The sequence below is a fragment of the Peromyscus leucopus genome, chromosome 2 (genome assembly GCF_004664715.2).
Source record: "Peromyscus leucopus breed LL Stock chromosome 2, UCI_PerLeu_2.1, whole genome shotgun sequence".
Classification (NCBI taxonomy): Eukaryota; Metazoa; Chordata; class Mammalia; order Rodentia; family Cricetidae; genus Peromyscus; species Peromyscus leucopus.
Genome location: NC_051064.1, coordinates 110,069,835 through 110,085,884, shown reverse-complemented (window position 1 = coordinate 110,085,884; position 16,050 = coordinate 110,069,835). Strand labels below are relative to the sequence as shown.

The window sequence follows — 16,050 nt, the reverse complement described above, 5'->3', positions numbered from 1 at the left end:
CCATCTCTGCGAGCTGCGGAGGGCACCCAGCTCTGGAAAGCAGCGCAGACGTTCTTGCAAGCATTTGTGAACATGGTAGCACCAGGAAGGAGTAAAGTGGGGAGCCAGGCTCTCCATCTGAGCCTGCACATCTGCTGTCCAGGAACGAGGCATGCTATGACCTCACTCCAGCCTCACCCACGGGGCAGCACACGGACCCCAGGGACTGCCGTTTAAGTCCAATCCCACCTTCCTTTTGCTTCAGAGATGTAGCTCATCTAAGTCCTCCAGATAACAAGGACTCAGAGGGAGCCACTGGTTAAAGGGCTATCACCACAGGAGGCCTTCACAGGTAAGCCAGGGAGATTCAGGTGAGGCTAACGGAGGTCCAGAGCGCTAAGACCTTGAACCTGAGTCAGCAGAGCCACCCAGGCCTCCCAGCTCCCGGTAGAGGAACAGGTTGCTTAAGGACGGCCTGCTCTTCCAGTCGTAGGTGCTACTGTGACCGTCGTCAAAAAGGGGCTGGAGAGATGGCTCAATGGTTAAGAGCACTGGCTGCTCTTCCGGAGGACCCGGGTTCAATTCCCAGCACCCACATGGCAGCTCACAACTGTCTGTAAGTTCAGATCTCCCGGATCTGACACCTTCACACCAATGCATATAAAATAAAGTTAAAATAAATTAAAAAAAAAAAAAAAAAAAAAAGGGCTGGGGTAATATGAAAACGGACTAAAAGTTATTTACTTGGGACAAAGTTATTCCAGCTGTAATTTGAAAAAGAAGAGGAGAGCAGAGGGTGGGCAACATGTCCTGTGGGACCTTTAGGCCAAGGAGGAGCTCTTGGCTCCTGGAAGAAAAGCGTTGGTGACAGGGCCACGGCTCCTGGTGGAGGCTGCGGGCCTCTGACTGTCCCCCGCCCTGACTGCTACAGTAGCCAACTGAGCAGGAGCACGAGGCTAAGGCAACGCCTCTGGCTAGGCTGCATCTCAGGTTCACAAAGCAGTACTGTCACCTGCTGCTTCTGACTGCCTGGGGAGCTGGTGAGGCTGGGTCCCTGCACCCTGAATTTATCTGTCCCCCCTCGGTCCCCTCAAGTTCCTGAACTAAGACTCACCTGGCTGGTCTGCGTCTGCCCATTTGGACTGGTGGTTTTTAATGGGGGTCAGGGATTTGGGCCTCCTAGATCCCAGTACAGGTATACCCCACCTATCCTGTCCAGAGAGCGCTAACAATGGCCGCTTTTTGTACAGCATCCTTTGTAGCTTCTAAGCCTGCTACATGGCAGGGGTTTCAGCCGGGGATAGAACAGGCTAAGGGGTCTGGGAATTACTATCTGCAGTGGGGCATCTGAAAACAGGGGTAGGACCATCTGGGCTTTGAGTAGGGAAGGAAGAATATGTGATGGGTGGCCAAGGAGAGCAAGTCTCACACTAGAAGGCCGATGCCTTCATACCTGAGAAGGAAATACAGCCCTGTGGGTGGGGGTCATAATCTTGTTGTGTGGATCCCCCAGTGGCCCACGGGGGACAGAGATGCCCTTGGAGGTAAACCTGCTCTTCTACGGCCCTGGCCTTGGAAAAGTCACTCCTTCCTCCCTCCTCCTGCTCCCTCACCTGTGACATACTCAAGAAGTGTTGCTAAAAAACCTGGCTTTCTCAATTCCTTTTGTCTAAATTTGCCCCCTTTGTGTTGGAGAAAACAGGAAACAAAGGACAATGGGAGAGGAAAACAGCAAGGTGGAAATACCCCGGGCAGTTTCACACCAGTTTTTCCACGATCCCCACATCACGTCTCCCGGCCTTCTCACCCAGACAAACCCCAGAGAGCTCCTACACAAGCGACTCCGTTCCCAGCTCTGGGTGTGTGGGACTGCTGTGAGATTTTTTTTTTTAAAGATTTTTTGCTAAGTCATTGGAAGAATTTTGGCTAAAAAAAAATGTTTTGGCATGAAGAAAAATCTTCCCTACACCTCCATCAGGTTGTCTGTCCACCTCAGCAGAGACATCTGTACTTCTTCAGCAATCCACCCCAAGGAAGGCCAGCCCACCCTAAACTGCCACCCCAAAGGTCCAGAAGAAGGTATGCGACCCTGGGCTGAAAAGCCCTCTTCGTAAGCAGGATACTTTTCTAATTGTAGGAATGAACAAATCCTTCCTTGTTTCAGGGAAGCAGACAGACTGCTGAAAAATCTCACAAACGCCGTGCTCCCTCCAAAGCCAGGCTCCTGCCTGATCTAAGCATTCCTACAGGACATTTGCCCTCTAATAGCAGGATTATATTTGCCAGCCTTGGCAATTCTCAAAAGCTTCCAGGAAAAAAAAAAAAGCACTTTGTCAATTGACTTCATTAAGGAGGAAGACCCTCTTCCAAGAAGGGGCTGGAGGGAGGGTTAGGGTCGCTACCACTTTCTCAACAAGAGCTGTGTCTATGCAATCCCACCAGAGGCTACTCTCTGAAGACAGCCTCCTTGTGACAGGCAGGTTAAATGCTGGACCACGGACTCAGAGCAGACCCTCGGGCAGGTTTAACCCCCACCTTACCCCCTGGTCCTCCACCCCTTGGACTTTTGACGAGTCCAGGTCTCTCTAGGCCTAAGGATGGCTGGGGGTGGGGGTGGGGGGTGCGGGAGGAGAACAAGAAAAGGTACTGTACCTGGTTTCCCATTCTGATCGGAGGCCTGGGGCCGCCTGCATATCGCGGTGACATAAAAGGCTGTAATTATAGGGAATTAGTTCAATGACAGCCTGAACTACTAAATAGTGACAAACACAAATGCTTTGCACTGTGCAAAGTCCAGTTTATTACAACTAGTGCTCTTTAAAGCTCTCTCTAGTCCGGCGGCCTCTTCCTTCCGGGCAAAACTTCCCTTGGGCAGAGGAACAAAAGATCCACACAACACAACTGGCTTGCAGGAATCTACTTTGGGTGGAGGGGCAGCGACTGGGACTTCACACAGGATGCAGAATAGCTAAATCAATGCAGGGCAAAGGAGACCACCTCTGCTCTCCACGAGGGCAAATAAAACAACCAGAAAGAGGAGGGAGACGTCACATCTTCAGGTCTGCAGACAAAGCACACAAGCACACACACACAAGCACACACAGGGAAACCATCGACAAAGAGGAGTGGGAAGGGAGCAAGGACTCATGGGAAAACATGGATGAAAAAAAAAAAAACCAAAAAGAAAAACAACAACAACAACAACAACAACAACAAAAAAAACCAGTAAGGGACAGCGGGCTCCCTAACTTAATGCGGGAAATGGGCGAGAAAGCTTTCTCAGCAGCGAGAGTGCACAAAGAAAAGGCCAGGGATGCAGCCTTGGTTACAAACAAATGGTTGACCAAACTCAAAAATCAAACAAAAGTGAGAGAGGAAAAAACAAAAACATAAAGGCCACTGACAAGGTCACAGAAATATTTTTTGTTTCTTTTCTCTTGGTTTCGTATCCAAACTGGGTGGGATGTCCAAGAAACGAAGACTGTCTTTAGAAAATAGATAGATAGATAGATTTCAATTAAACTCGTCAATTATGACTGGAAGGCACCCCTGGAGCACATTGTGATTTTTGTTTTTCCTCTACGGGCTCTCTCCTTCCTCCTGCCCCGCGCCCCCCGGCTGGCGGGCCGGTGAGCCGCAGTGCGTTTACCTGACTGTGGGGTCCCATCATGCTGCTGGGATTGTGAGGTGGAGGCTGTGCGTGCGGCGAGGGCTGTGACCCCGGAGGACCCTGTGAGGCCAGACAGTAGAGGCAGGTTATAGATCACAGCACATGGAGAAAGCGCAGAAGCTTAAAAGAACAAAAATTAAACCAAAACGCAGAGTGGCGGCGGGCGGGCGGGCGGGCGTGCGGGTGGTGGGCTGTGGCTGGCGGGAGGTGGCGGAGCGCTGCTTGGGTCCTGGTTCAATGACGAACAACGGCGGGCAGGCAGGCGGGAAGGAGGGAGGCTGACCAGAACATTCACAGGGGATTTGGAAAAAAACAACAACAACAACAAAATAAAACAAAGCACCTTCATCAAAGCACACAGGAGCGAGGGCCGGACACAGGCTACCGCTGAACAGAGTTTGCCATGTTAAATACGCTGGTTGACTCGGACAATGGTACAGACAGGGCCCCCGGGCCCAGACGCCAAGCCTGCAAGTACCACTTTCGGAAGACCCGCGAGGCATCGGGCGGAGTCCCTGCCCTCAAGGAGCTCACAGTCTGACAGACAGAGAGCGGGTCATCTGGGACGGTGTTTGTCAAGGGTCTGCTGGGTGGAAGAGGGACGGAGGGAACGATGGATGAACAGGGACAGAAGCAGAGAGCAGGCGGCACTAGGTTCTAATCCAATGGGGAATACAGAGAGTCGCCAGGCATCCGCCCAGTGTGAGCAGTGCCGGGGCTCTGTGGTTCATGAATTCACCTACAGCTCAGTACAGCTCTGCATGGCAGTGTCTCTTCTTCCAACTTTGACAAATGTGGAAAACAGGTCCCAAGACATGAAGAGACCGGGTCCCAGCCACACCACCTCTAAGAGGCGGGGCTGGCCAAGAGTAAGGTGGCGCAGGGGGGACTATCACTGCTTGGCGGGTCAGGGGTGGAGGGCCCACTTTCCACACCAGGTGACAGTGAACCATCTGCAGTCCAAGCTGAGCCAAAGCTCTGGGCTATCCTTACCTTGGCTCCCTACCAAGCATGAGGAGATGAATTCATTTAATCCCCAGAGTTGGTCAAACTGTGGGTTGTAACCCAGGAGTGGGTGCTGATATCAATATAGTAAGTACAAACACAACAAAAACAAGAGGAATAAAGGAAAAGAAAACATCAGGGAGCCTTATTTATGTATCACAAGGAGAGTATCTCTTTAGAACGTCTAGTGTGCAGGAGACAATGTCACAGAAGTGTCCCACTGTGGGTCACAGACAGTTTGCCATAGAAGCCCCTTCTGGTCAACAGGCCATTGGGACCTGGACTCAGGATAGGGGCATGAGTCACGCATCCCAATGCACTATTCTCCACCTTGACTGTCCCTTAGCATTGGCAGTGATTTTGGAGGAAAACTCCAGATATTCATGAAGGGTAAGGAAAGCTACTTTTTTCTCAAAGGAAAAGCTACAAGTTGGCCACAGTGATTGGTTCCATCCTCGGTCTCAAAACCAGGCAGCCACGCTCTGCTCACTGAGGGGCCGGGGTGGGGGTGGGGAGGTGGGGTGGAGGTGAGGCCGAGACAACCAAGAAGTGTGCAGAACAAGAGTCAAGGGCTGTCCAGCAGCCCAGGGCGCCGCCGGGGACAGGCCTAGAGCTTCCTGGCTAAGTGAGGGGCTGTTCACTTCCGGAAGGCTTGGAGGAGCAGATGTTCCCCTACCTGCCACGCTACTAATTTCAACAAGTGTGTGTCTTTCTAGCGGCTGCCAGCAGCGGCATGGTTTGTTACCATGAGCAATTTTCTTAATTAACAGACATTAATTAGCCATTTAGCAATTTTGCAAGCATTTGTTTAGCGGCTTTCCTAAACATGAATACCACTGTGATAATGGCACTGATTAGAGGGTCCCCTAATTAACAGTACAGGGAAGGAAAATTGAAATCACATAAATTAAAAAGGGAGGGGAAGTTAATGAAGGCGGGACATATTTGCACCTGCAAGTCTTTTGTGCCACAAAACTTGGGTGTAATGTAAACAAAACAAGATAATTTGAAGCCAACCCCCCAAAAAAAAGAAAACGAGAAAGAACGGAGGAAGAGAGCTCAAGGGTAAGGTCCAGCTGCCAAGAGGGGGCAAAGGCTCGTCTGCTGGTCCCCCAGCTCTTGGCAACAGGGAGGGCCTCCTCCCTAGCAGCCCTGCCTCCCTCCCCTGGTCACGGAAGTGCGTCTGCAGAGCGGGCAGGCTGTTGGGGGCGAACCTCTCACACCTGTGTCGTTCCTAGTGGCCACCTCACTTGCCGAGTAGAGGAAAGGACTTGAGGCACCCACAGGTGCGCACCTTGGGGCCTCACATGACGGCTGCCTTGAGGCTCAGTGCTCAACACCAGGTCTGAAGCCTGGCTAGAAGCCAGGGGGGGTTCTGAACATGTGGAGACAGCTAGTTTGTCACCCAGACAGACACAACACAGAGCAAGGCTATTGGTGAGGCCCTGGCATGTGGGGACAGGGAGGGGAGGGGCTGCTGAACCTGGGGATCAGCAGTTCCCATGTCTCCTTATGGATGTGAAGGTGGGCCAGAGAACCCTGGCCCCGGCCAACAGAGATGGCCCGGAGAGAAAACCCATGGCAACCTCCATTCAGATGAGGCTCAAGTCATCTCCCTGAGGGGACAACATCACCCGACTGACTGTCAGCCACTGACCTGCGGCTTTATAAACTTCCAGGCACAGCCCCTGGCCTTTCCCGGAGCCTGCTGTATGGGTCGGAAGCAAAAAGCTTCCCATGTGCCAGTGGGTCACTCGGGTTCACTGGACCCCTACTATCTGTCCTCGGCCTGGCCATGTCTTACTGCGCTGTGTCCTTCAGACTGCAGCACCCCAGAAGGAACCCCTCACGTCCTCAGGAGCAAAGCGCAGCATTATGTTCTGAGGAATCTCCACCGCCGCTTCCTTCAGCCGACAACCGGTGGCTGCACTGGCCTCTCCAGAGAGCGGCCGGTTCGCTTACAGGAAGGGAACTCAATGGTCTTTTCAGTTGGTTCTGTGTGGGCAAAACTACGCAGGACGTAGGACAAAACAAACAAAGCCCTTGCTGGAGGTTTTGGACCTTTGCGGGGATGGGAGGCGGCTCCCCAGAGACTGAACAAGTGAGCTGGGCCTGGGGTGTCCTGGTGATCAGTTTCCCAGGCAGGACAAGTTCTTGGAGTTTAGCTGCCAGAGGCCGTTTGAAGGCCCTAAAATAGCTTTGTCTAGAAGCATGGCTGGCCCAGGCCCATTCCCTCAAGGGTGGTGCTGGGGGGTTTCTGCCACAAGAACTGTACAACACTAGGGTGGATCAGGAGGGCCGAGCACAGCTCCGGTAGTCCCCTGCTTACAGATGGCCCTAGAGTGACAGACCCCGCCCCCACTTTCCCCAATGTCTTTCATTTATAGGGAAGGAAAGCCCAGGCTAGGGCCTACCAGGAACTACCTATTTGCTGAGCGAAGCCTCCTAATTCATTTACCAGGGTTCTCTCTGTGACAGACTAACGTCCCCGTCTACATCTGTTTTTAAAGAAACAGGGCGTGGGGAGTGGGAAAACCTGGGTTCAAATCCCAGCTTTGTCGCTGGCTGCTCTTGGCCTCTCACTGATGAGCAAAAGCAATTCTGACAACACAGGGGCGGGAGAATGGGCCTTTGCCTGGACCAGCTCACTCGATCCTACGTACTGCAACGTAAGGACCACCAGCCACGCCCTTTCAGAGCCAAGAACAAAGCTCAGAAAGGGGAAGGTACTCATTAGCTCTGTAGTTAGTTACTGAGTGGGGGGAACAGGCAGGTTTCAAAGCCTGACTCTGGGGCCCAGGGATCTGGAGGAGTCCACCATCCTGCAAGCCCATGAGCAGCATATCTGTGTCCAGGAGCGCTCCTGGCCCAGTGTTAATGATGCTGCCCAGAGAGGTAAACTGAGGCGCAGAGTGGCCACAGAGTATAGATCTGCTCTAGGAGCCCCCGGGAGCTCCCGCAGAAGAACAGACCTATCTACTACCCTCACTGTCTATGGAGTGGGGACAGGGGACCCGAGTCGAGGGGGAACCAAATGAAGGGCAATCCCAGCTCCTGAATTTTGGAAGCGGCGGCAGCAAATATACGCATGTTCTGTGTGGCTTTCCTACTGCCCCGACCCTGTTCATGGATTTGCTCTTCCCTCATAGCTGCCTCTAGATCGCTGCCTTTGGACACCGGAACCCCCACACTGCCTTCTCATTCTTTTTCCTGTAATTTCAGCATTAAGTAGTGTTATATCCAGCAGGTTGTGAGAGCCACTTAGGCAGGGCCCGGGAGGCTTGGTTACGGGTGTGATGGAGGCAAGTGCCCGGCCATTCCACAGACCCTTACAACCTGGATGCTGATGGTCTAGTGGAAAGGCCTTTACGGGCATCAGCATGGTAGGGAGCAGCGCTCTTGTGGCTCCAAGATCGGAGGTCTCTGCAGAAAAGCATTTCACGACAAGAGCCTCGCCTGCCACAATCTGGCTACGCCCCGTACCGAAGCTTTGGAGAGATGCGCTAGGGCATGATGCGGAAAGCCTCGATGTGTATGTGGTGAGTCCAATTCCCTAACATCCCTGAGTCTCAGGCCTCCGGAAAAGAAACGGAACCATCTATATAGACACTGCAGCAGCGTGGCCCAGCTCACGATGGGCCTCTCGGGCATTCTTGTCTCTGACAGGGAAAATGGCAATGTGGCTGGCTGGTGCTGGCCTGGGTCAGAGTGTCCTGCCCTGAGGGTCCTCAGCCTGAGGAAAGCCATAGAGTATCCTGCAAGCCTCGGCCAATAGCCTGCTTGTCAGGTGGTGGTGTGTACAGAGCCATGGGGCAACACTGGTTGTTCTTTGCCCCATTAGAACATCCAGGACAGGGCCTGTGCAGTGAGGCGACCATGCAGCTACCATCAAGGGGCCTCGGGCCTCGAAAAGCTCTGGGTGGTACCTCTAATGCTTTTGAGCTCGAGGAACTAAGATAACATGTGGGTACCAACAGACTGACCAAGTTGGTACTCTAAATGACTCGGGTAAAGGATGACAGTTCTTTAATATAGTAAAAATGATTAGAGAAAACAAAACATATACTAATTTTTAAAGAAGAAAAGAAAAATTATGTGCTCCTTTCTTAAATGCCACCTACACTCCCCCAGGAGTACCTGCACATGCCTGGAAGGAGCAGGCATAAGGTTAAGGCTGTGACACCAGGGTTAGAGCCATGGCTTTGTGGCCTAGGCCCTTGACTGTTCTCCATCCAGGTCCTTTGTTAATACCCAGTCCCAAGGGCTGGGACAGTGCTTCGTAATGGTGGTATCATTATCATCTAGGCCAAATCTGACTTTTGTCCTCAGAGGTCATTGGAAAAGGGACTTAAAGACGTAGTTTCAAGGGGTAAAGTAAGAGCCCATGACATCCCCACCTAACTCTGTGGACTCTGGGTTTTATCGGTCAGCAGTAGAGTATGAGGGTCTTGTGGGACTAGTGGCCACTGGCCTGCTGGACGTGTTGCTGTAGATAAGGAATATAAAATTATGATGACTACACACACAGCAAAAGTACTTCACAATCAACTCCATTCCTTGGACACAAACGTGGGCAGAAAAGGCTGTGAGCCCTACTCTGCAGAGAGGACCAAGATGTGCGCATGAGCCACAGCTGTCCTGCATCCGCACACGCCGTCAGCTTTGCCCACTGGAACTGGAGGCTGACATCTGGCAGGATCAGAGAAGGTCAAGTCAACGCTACAAGTGCTCACCAGAGGAGATGTTCCTTCTTCACTTCTGTCTGCATGAAAGAACCAATCCGCCACAGCGCAGAGAGCTGTCTTTCTGTCCTGGTTCAGTGTGTCCCCTGGGAAAGGCCTTTTCTTTTGTTAATGGGTGAGCACACTGGGGAACGCAGATTCTAAGGTGGAGGGACTGAGAATCTCTTCTGTGTAGGCCCAGTGTGAATCTGTGCACACACAGCAAGAGCTTCTGGAAGCTGAGTTAGGAGCCTGAGCCATCAGGTGGGGTTGCTGGGTGCCCCATGGATGAGCTCACAACACGGTGGGCATGGGACAGGGGGATGGGGCCAGACTTCCGGTAAGTGGCAGGTGGCCATCTTCCTGGGGTGGGGAAGTCACCAGTTAAGAGTGAGAAGGAATGCACAATGAGCATTTTCACTCTGGGGAACCATCAGGGAGCATCAGCAGAGGCGCACTGCTTCCTACCTGAGCTAAGGAAAGCCAGAACCACGGCCCTCTTCCCAGTCCGTCTCCCCGAGAAGTCAGGACGCACTGGGCGAAGGAGAGATGACTCACAGTGAACGTGAATCTCAAATGGGCCCTCTAAGACACACGGAACACTCAAGAAAAGGAATCTCAACATGTACGTGACACACTTGCCCATGAGCCAGTAGATGATGATGATGTCTTGGTTTTCATTGCTGTTGTTGTTTGAGACAGGGCTTCCTTGTGTAGCCCTGGCTGTCCTGGAACTTACTCGGTAGACCAGGCTGGCCTTGAACTCAGATCTGCCTGCCTCTGCCTCCTGAGTTCTGTGATTAAAGTATGTGCCACTGTGCCCAGCTAGATGATGGCTTCTAAAACAAAGAGAAGGAACGGTCCTCTTCTTACTCCAACTCTTACAGTGACTATACTGTTACCCCTACGGGAAGGGAATTTGTGCTTACTGCTCTTAGGCAGAGAAAGGGGCCAGCCATGCCCCAGCCAGGAAGGCACATGTGCACACTCAGCTCTGTGCACAGTTCAGGGCGAGGCTGGGGTGGGTGGCAGCAGAAAGATGCCAAGGGCACAGCTATCCGACTACAGTAAGCTCAGAGAGAAATCTGGCCTGCCAGCTCTTTATAAAGTTTTATTGGGACACAGCCATGTTCATCAGCATCAGCGGTTCATCTGTACCTCTGTGCTGAGCAGTCACAACGTGGCTCACAAAGCCTTGGACGTTACTAGCCTGCCCATCACAGGACTGATCTACCAACAGCTGAATGAGATGATGGTTCTCATGGCTGACCAGGGGGAAGGGGGACCTTTATTAATTTGTAAGGAAAAATGTAATACGACACACACCTTTTGACTTACTTTAAACTCACATCTCCCTTAAAAGACAAAGAAAATCAAAATCAAATATTTGCAAAGGAGAAAATGGAGTCAGGCGTGGTTGCACACGCACTGGGGAGGCGAAGGCAAGAGGGTCAAGGGCCACAGATAGCCTCGGCCACACAGTGAGTTTGAAGCGTGTGGCGGCGGCGGTGGGGTGGGGGATGGGGAGGGGGATGGGTGGGGGGGTGAGGGGGTGGATGACAAACCAGTGACATTAAGGCATTAGAGAGCCAAGATTTATCCCACGGGAGATAGCCGGAAGGAACGCAAGCCGGGGACTGGCAAATACCACATCATCATTCACCAGCCAGCCTGGTTTGCTTGACTTTTGGTCCTGAATAAGCTACAGTTCATCACCACAGCATGAAAGCCAGCACCAGGGCTGGTGAGAGGGCTGCTTAGTGCTGCCATGCTTAATGACCTAAGTGTGATCCCTGGACCCACAGGGTGGAAGAAAGAAACTGACTCAGAAGCTGACCTTGACCTCCGTGTGTGCATCCCTGCCCTCATCCCCAGAGATCCTCCTTGGTGACGATCTCAATTACTTCATCCCTGCCACAGTGCCGGGCTTCTTGTCTCTGACATGAGCATTTGCATTCTTTTGGCAGGTTCAGACTGCTTGGCCCCTTTCCTAAGGACTGAGGTGCATGGAGGAATCTCTGAGTTCATCAGGTCTAATCTTGAATGCATGGGTTGGGATGGGGCAAAAGAGGAGAGATTTTGGGAGTCACTAAAACCTTGAGGTCTCCCTGCTATCTGTGTAATTGGCCACCTTTGGGCAAAGGAAAAGTACCCAGCATTCAGACTAATGGGCAGGTCCCACAGCTTGCTTCAGTCGGCCCATCTGACTACTGGGCACCATCCTCTGTGCCATGTGTATGTTAAGCACTGGAGACACGAGCAACCTCTGAAGCTGAAGGCTGGCTGGAGAGACCAACATGAAACCATGACCACAGCAGCAGCATCAGAGACAGAAACCCAGTGCAGGAGAGATTCAGACAAACAGTGACCGTGGCAGAATGGCAGGAGGCAGGACCCCGGAGGGTGCAAATGTGCCCTGGACAGTCGGCCCACAGGATGGAGTCCAGGCAGCCCCAGTTCAGGAAAAGGCGTGCTTACACAAAGGTGGGGACCTGGGCCTGGTACTGAAGAGTTTTAATCTATGGGAGCTACTGTAAGGAAGTCACTATTAGACTGTTATCTCCAAGGATCACACATCCATTTCTTTCCCCCAACATGTTTCTCTATTTCTTTCTCAAGTCAAGACTCAGAACCTATGGCCATGGGGAACCTGCGAGCTAACAGCTGTCCAGGGTGCTAATTCTCGTCACTTGCCAACTACGTGGGGGAGGAGGAAAGCCATTATATTCTTGCTGTGAGTGGACTCTGTGGCCTTGCTGGGATCTGTCACGACACTGACTCAGTCAAGGTTCCCTGAGGGCGTCTAGCAGGCTCCAGATGACAGACCCTTCTTCCTCTGACTTCTCTTCATTGCAAAGTAACATGTTTTGGGGATGTGTAAGAAGTGGAGATGGACCTCGAGAGTAAACTGCATCGGTTCCTCTGGACACTGGGAGAATATTCCTGCTCGGCCAGAGCAATCTGCTCCCCGCCCCCTTAAACACTGCCATTTGCTCTGAAATTGGGCAGTGTTACCATGCAGCCAGCTCCTGCCTGCCAGCCTCCACCCTGCCTGCCTGCCAGCGCTCAGGCGCTGCTGTTAATCACAGCAGCACAGTGAAGGTGAGGTGCATGTTAAAGAGGCCTGGCCTCCTCTACCCAGAGAATCCTGCTCTACGGGAAGGCCTCTGGACTCACCTGTGCACACAGCCCCTCCAACCTAGCACTGCACAGCTCAACAGACAGTTCATGATGGCTCACAGGCAACCAGGAAGAGGGTAGCTAGCGGGGGCCCTGGAAGCCACACACCCAGAATGCCCAGAATTCAGCCTCCACCACCCACCCACCAAACGGCAGATACCTGAGAACAGACCTGGAGGCCAGCGATTTGTATTCTGCCCCCATGGCTCCCTTAGGTCTATGGTTTCTTTTGCTTCCCCGACATGATGGGATGACCTGGGACTCTTTTCTCCGTTAAGTGAAACACGTTAGAGGTGCCTGGTCCGTTGTCACATGGGCATACACATACACAGTCCCTGGAGGACTTTGGCAGAAGCCCAAGGAGTGACTCTGGGGTGATGGACGAAGCCGGAGATGTGGCAGGAGCCCGGCCTGTGTGCCCTCTGAAGATGTTGATGTGACTGTAAGACAATCACGAGTCTACAGTGCCCAGACTCCAGCGCTCAGGCCAGCACCAGGAGCCCACTCTCACCGAGAGGTAGCCAGCCGCGCCTACGGGAAGCTGCCAGCTCAGGACCCTGTCCACCTCCTAGAACTCTTCAGGAGCCTTTTCCTTATTCCCCACTCAGGAATCCCACTTGCCAGGCTCTTTGATGGCAGGAACATACCAGCCTGGGATATAGTTTCCTCAAGCGCCCCATGCCCACCCCCTCTAATGTTACCGGGGACCAGGACTCAGAAAACAGGTCACTTCTCCAGACCAGATCACGGATTTCTAGACTCTTCGACTGTTTCTGCAGCTGCAGAGCAAGTTTGTTGGGACCAGTTAAAAACAAACTTCAGGAAGAGGAACCTGACTAGATCCGTTGGTTTTGTGCACTTTGACCTTAGAGCAAGGATAGGCAAGACTGTCAAAGCCTCGAATAACGATGACCTGAGAACCAAGAGCCTTCTCTTGTAGGAGAGAACTCTGCAGTTGGGAGAAGAATTCACAGACTGATGGAGGGACAGAGACCAGGCCCAAGAACAACAGGTCTGGCCCTTGCCCTGGGACCAAGAGCTGATCTACCAATGAGGTGAGGATATCAAGGGCAGGTCAGACAGGGTCCAGATGCTGTACTAAGAAATGAGACGTTTTATAATTAAGGGACACTGGGGACAGGAAGAAGAGCACTTGACATGGTGGTCCAGGATGGCACCTGACAAGTATGCGAGGAACACCCAGAGGGCCAGGCAGAAGGTTATCAACTGTGCCTGTGTGCTGCATGAGGGAATGATTGAATGCTGGCCTCTGAGAAGGAATCCTGGAGATTTCCAACCATTCTCATGCTCTTTGGTTCAATTCAGAGCTGATGAAGTAGGTGGAGCTGTTTCTGTTTTACAGGCAAGGGAAACATGAGACTCAAATGATGCTCAGGCAAGACTCTGGAGACACGCTCCCTGGGGGCTGAGAGCAGGTCTCCATTAAGCTCCCATGAACGAGCCTGCTAGGAACAGAAGCAGCGGCTCCTGAACCCACAACCTGCTTCCCGGCCCTCACTTCCCTTCCAGGCTCCTGTTGGCTAGACCAAAGGACAAGGAGTCAGGGTGGCCACAGCCACGGAGTAATTCATGCGGGAAGATTTCAGCAAGGGACTAGGGAGTTGCCCCATCGAAGGGTCAGATGGGACTGGTGTTTCTCAGGCCCCAGCCCTGTCAGTGGAACTGGAGGGTTAAGTGCTGACAGAGGAGTTGATTTGGAGAAGCCATGAACCTCAGCAAGGCCATGAAGACTGTGGGCGCTGCACTGGAGGACACTTTCTGTCAAGAGAACATATTCAAGGCAACCCTGACTCCTGGCTAGGTAGAAAGCACATAGAATAAAGCAGCCCCAAGACACACAGCAGCCATCCAAATGGTAGTAGGTAGAGAGTGCTCAGCAGGCACCCAGCACCAGGCAGGGTCTCCTGTGCATCACTTCCCAGCATCTTCACGTGGGCCCCGAGGAGTCGTGGCTGTATCATCAACCCCAAACATAGGCGAAGCAACTGAGGTTCAGAGAGGTTCACTGGGTTTTTCGGAGCAACCCTAACCATCAGGAAGGATAATCCATTTCAGAGAGGAAGGGGGGACGGGGCTCTGCCCCTGACTGACCAGAGGGAAAAGCATGCTCTCCAGGCTGCTGCAGACACGGAGCGAAGACTGTTCCTCCCCTTCCAGCAACACCAAGAAACATTATTGAACAGGAATACATTTGTGTCCGGCCCATCCCCCTCCAGCACAGACAGGAACAGCAGGAATCCTACGGCACCTCAGGCGCTGCCCACGTTCTGCTGCCAGGGAGAGGCAAAGCCCTGTTGCTCCCAAGGCCCTGCTCACAGCCACTGGATACCCCCCGGCCTGAACAGGGTACCATCCACACCTACCTGTGTATTACCGAGGCACACCAGGACAAGGCTCTACTGGAATTCTCTTCCTCAAACCCTTTCTGCTACCAGGACTAAGCCAACCTGACCTCTCTTTTTTTGTAAAGGAGACAAAATCTCACACAATTTGCTGATGTCATGGCAGGACAGGTACAGGGCTCTACCCCTGCAGCAGGCTACAGGGAGACCAAACAAGACAGCTCCCACCGATGGGAACACCACCACAAGCGACTCCTGTCGGGGAAAGGAGACAGCCTAGAGCTGAGCTGCCGGCAGCACGGGCCAGCTCTCTCAGAAGCAGAAAAGAGAGCTCAACACTGCAAGAAACCCGAGTGTAAAATGCAGGTCCAAAGGGAGAGGAGAAACCAGCTCCGGGCCTTCCACAGCCGTGGCCACCAGTCCATCTTGCATCAGCTGCAGACATGCCTGACCCGAGTTTACAGCTTGGGGGGTGAGGCCCACCAGTACAAGGGGCGGTAGCAGGCTCTCTGTCCAGGCCTCCTACCTGCCTGGGAAGGAGGGTACAGAGAGGGCTGCGAGGTATTGGAGAAAACCAGCAGGGCTCCACGGTGTGGGGTTGGCTCCTCGTTAGGGGGCAGTCGCCGCCTGCGGAGCCACTGGGGGCTTTTGTTACCGAGCAAATCTCCCAGGCGCTGACTGCTGATGCATAGCTAACGGGCGGCAGACATTGATTTATGTTCAACTTTCCATTTCATCAGTGAGAGTTACGGCGCTACATGTGGAGTGCACGTTCCTTTTTTTTTTTTTTCCCCCTGAGGGGGAGGGAGGGCGGCTGGAGTGTGCAGGCACAAACCCGTCCACACACATGAACGTTGGCAGGCGTACCAGCCAAAGCCCCAGCCGGCCACTCAGGCAGCCTGGCACATCAGGAATAACCTTTTGTCCACGGTTGCTAGGAGCCCTGGTGCCAGTCACCTGCCATCGGGCAGACACAAGGCACCAGGCTGGCTGCTGGGTGAGCACAGTCTGACCTCTATGGAGGTGATGGTGACCAGGAAAGGTGACTGACGGTAAGGCAAAAGTCCCAGAGAGGGTAGGAAGGCTCTCTAAGGACACACAAGAATTTGTCAGCAGGGCTAAATTCAATCCA

At 52.9% G+C, this 16,050-nt stretch overlaps 1 protein-coding gene across 4 annotated transcripts in view; it reads right to left on the bottom strand.

Moving 5' to 3' along the window:
* Positions 1-16,050, bottom strand: part of Ssbp3 (single stranded DNA binding protein 3) — a 150,197-nt gene that overhangs the window by 19,426 nt on the left and 114,721 nt on the right. For 2 of the 4 annotated variants that reach the window (XM_028888126.1, XM_028888118.2), the window contains exons 6-7: positions 3,629-3,709; positions 2,632-2,691 (exon numbers count right to left, since the gene is read on the bottom strand). In XM_028888126.1, coding sequence (XP_028743959.1) covers positions 2,632-2,691; positions 3,629-3,709 — 141 coding nt within the window. The remainder of the gene's footprint in view (positions 1-2,631; positions 2,692-3,628; positions 3,710-16,050) is intronic. The other 2 variants (XM_028888145.1, XM_028888136.2) reach the window with 1 other exon arrangement.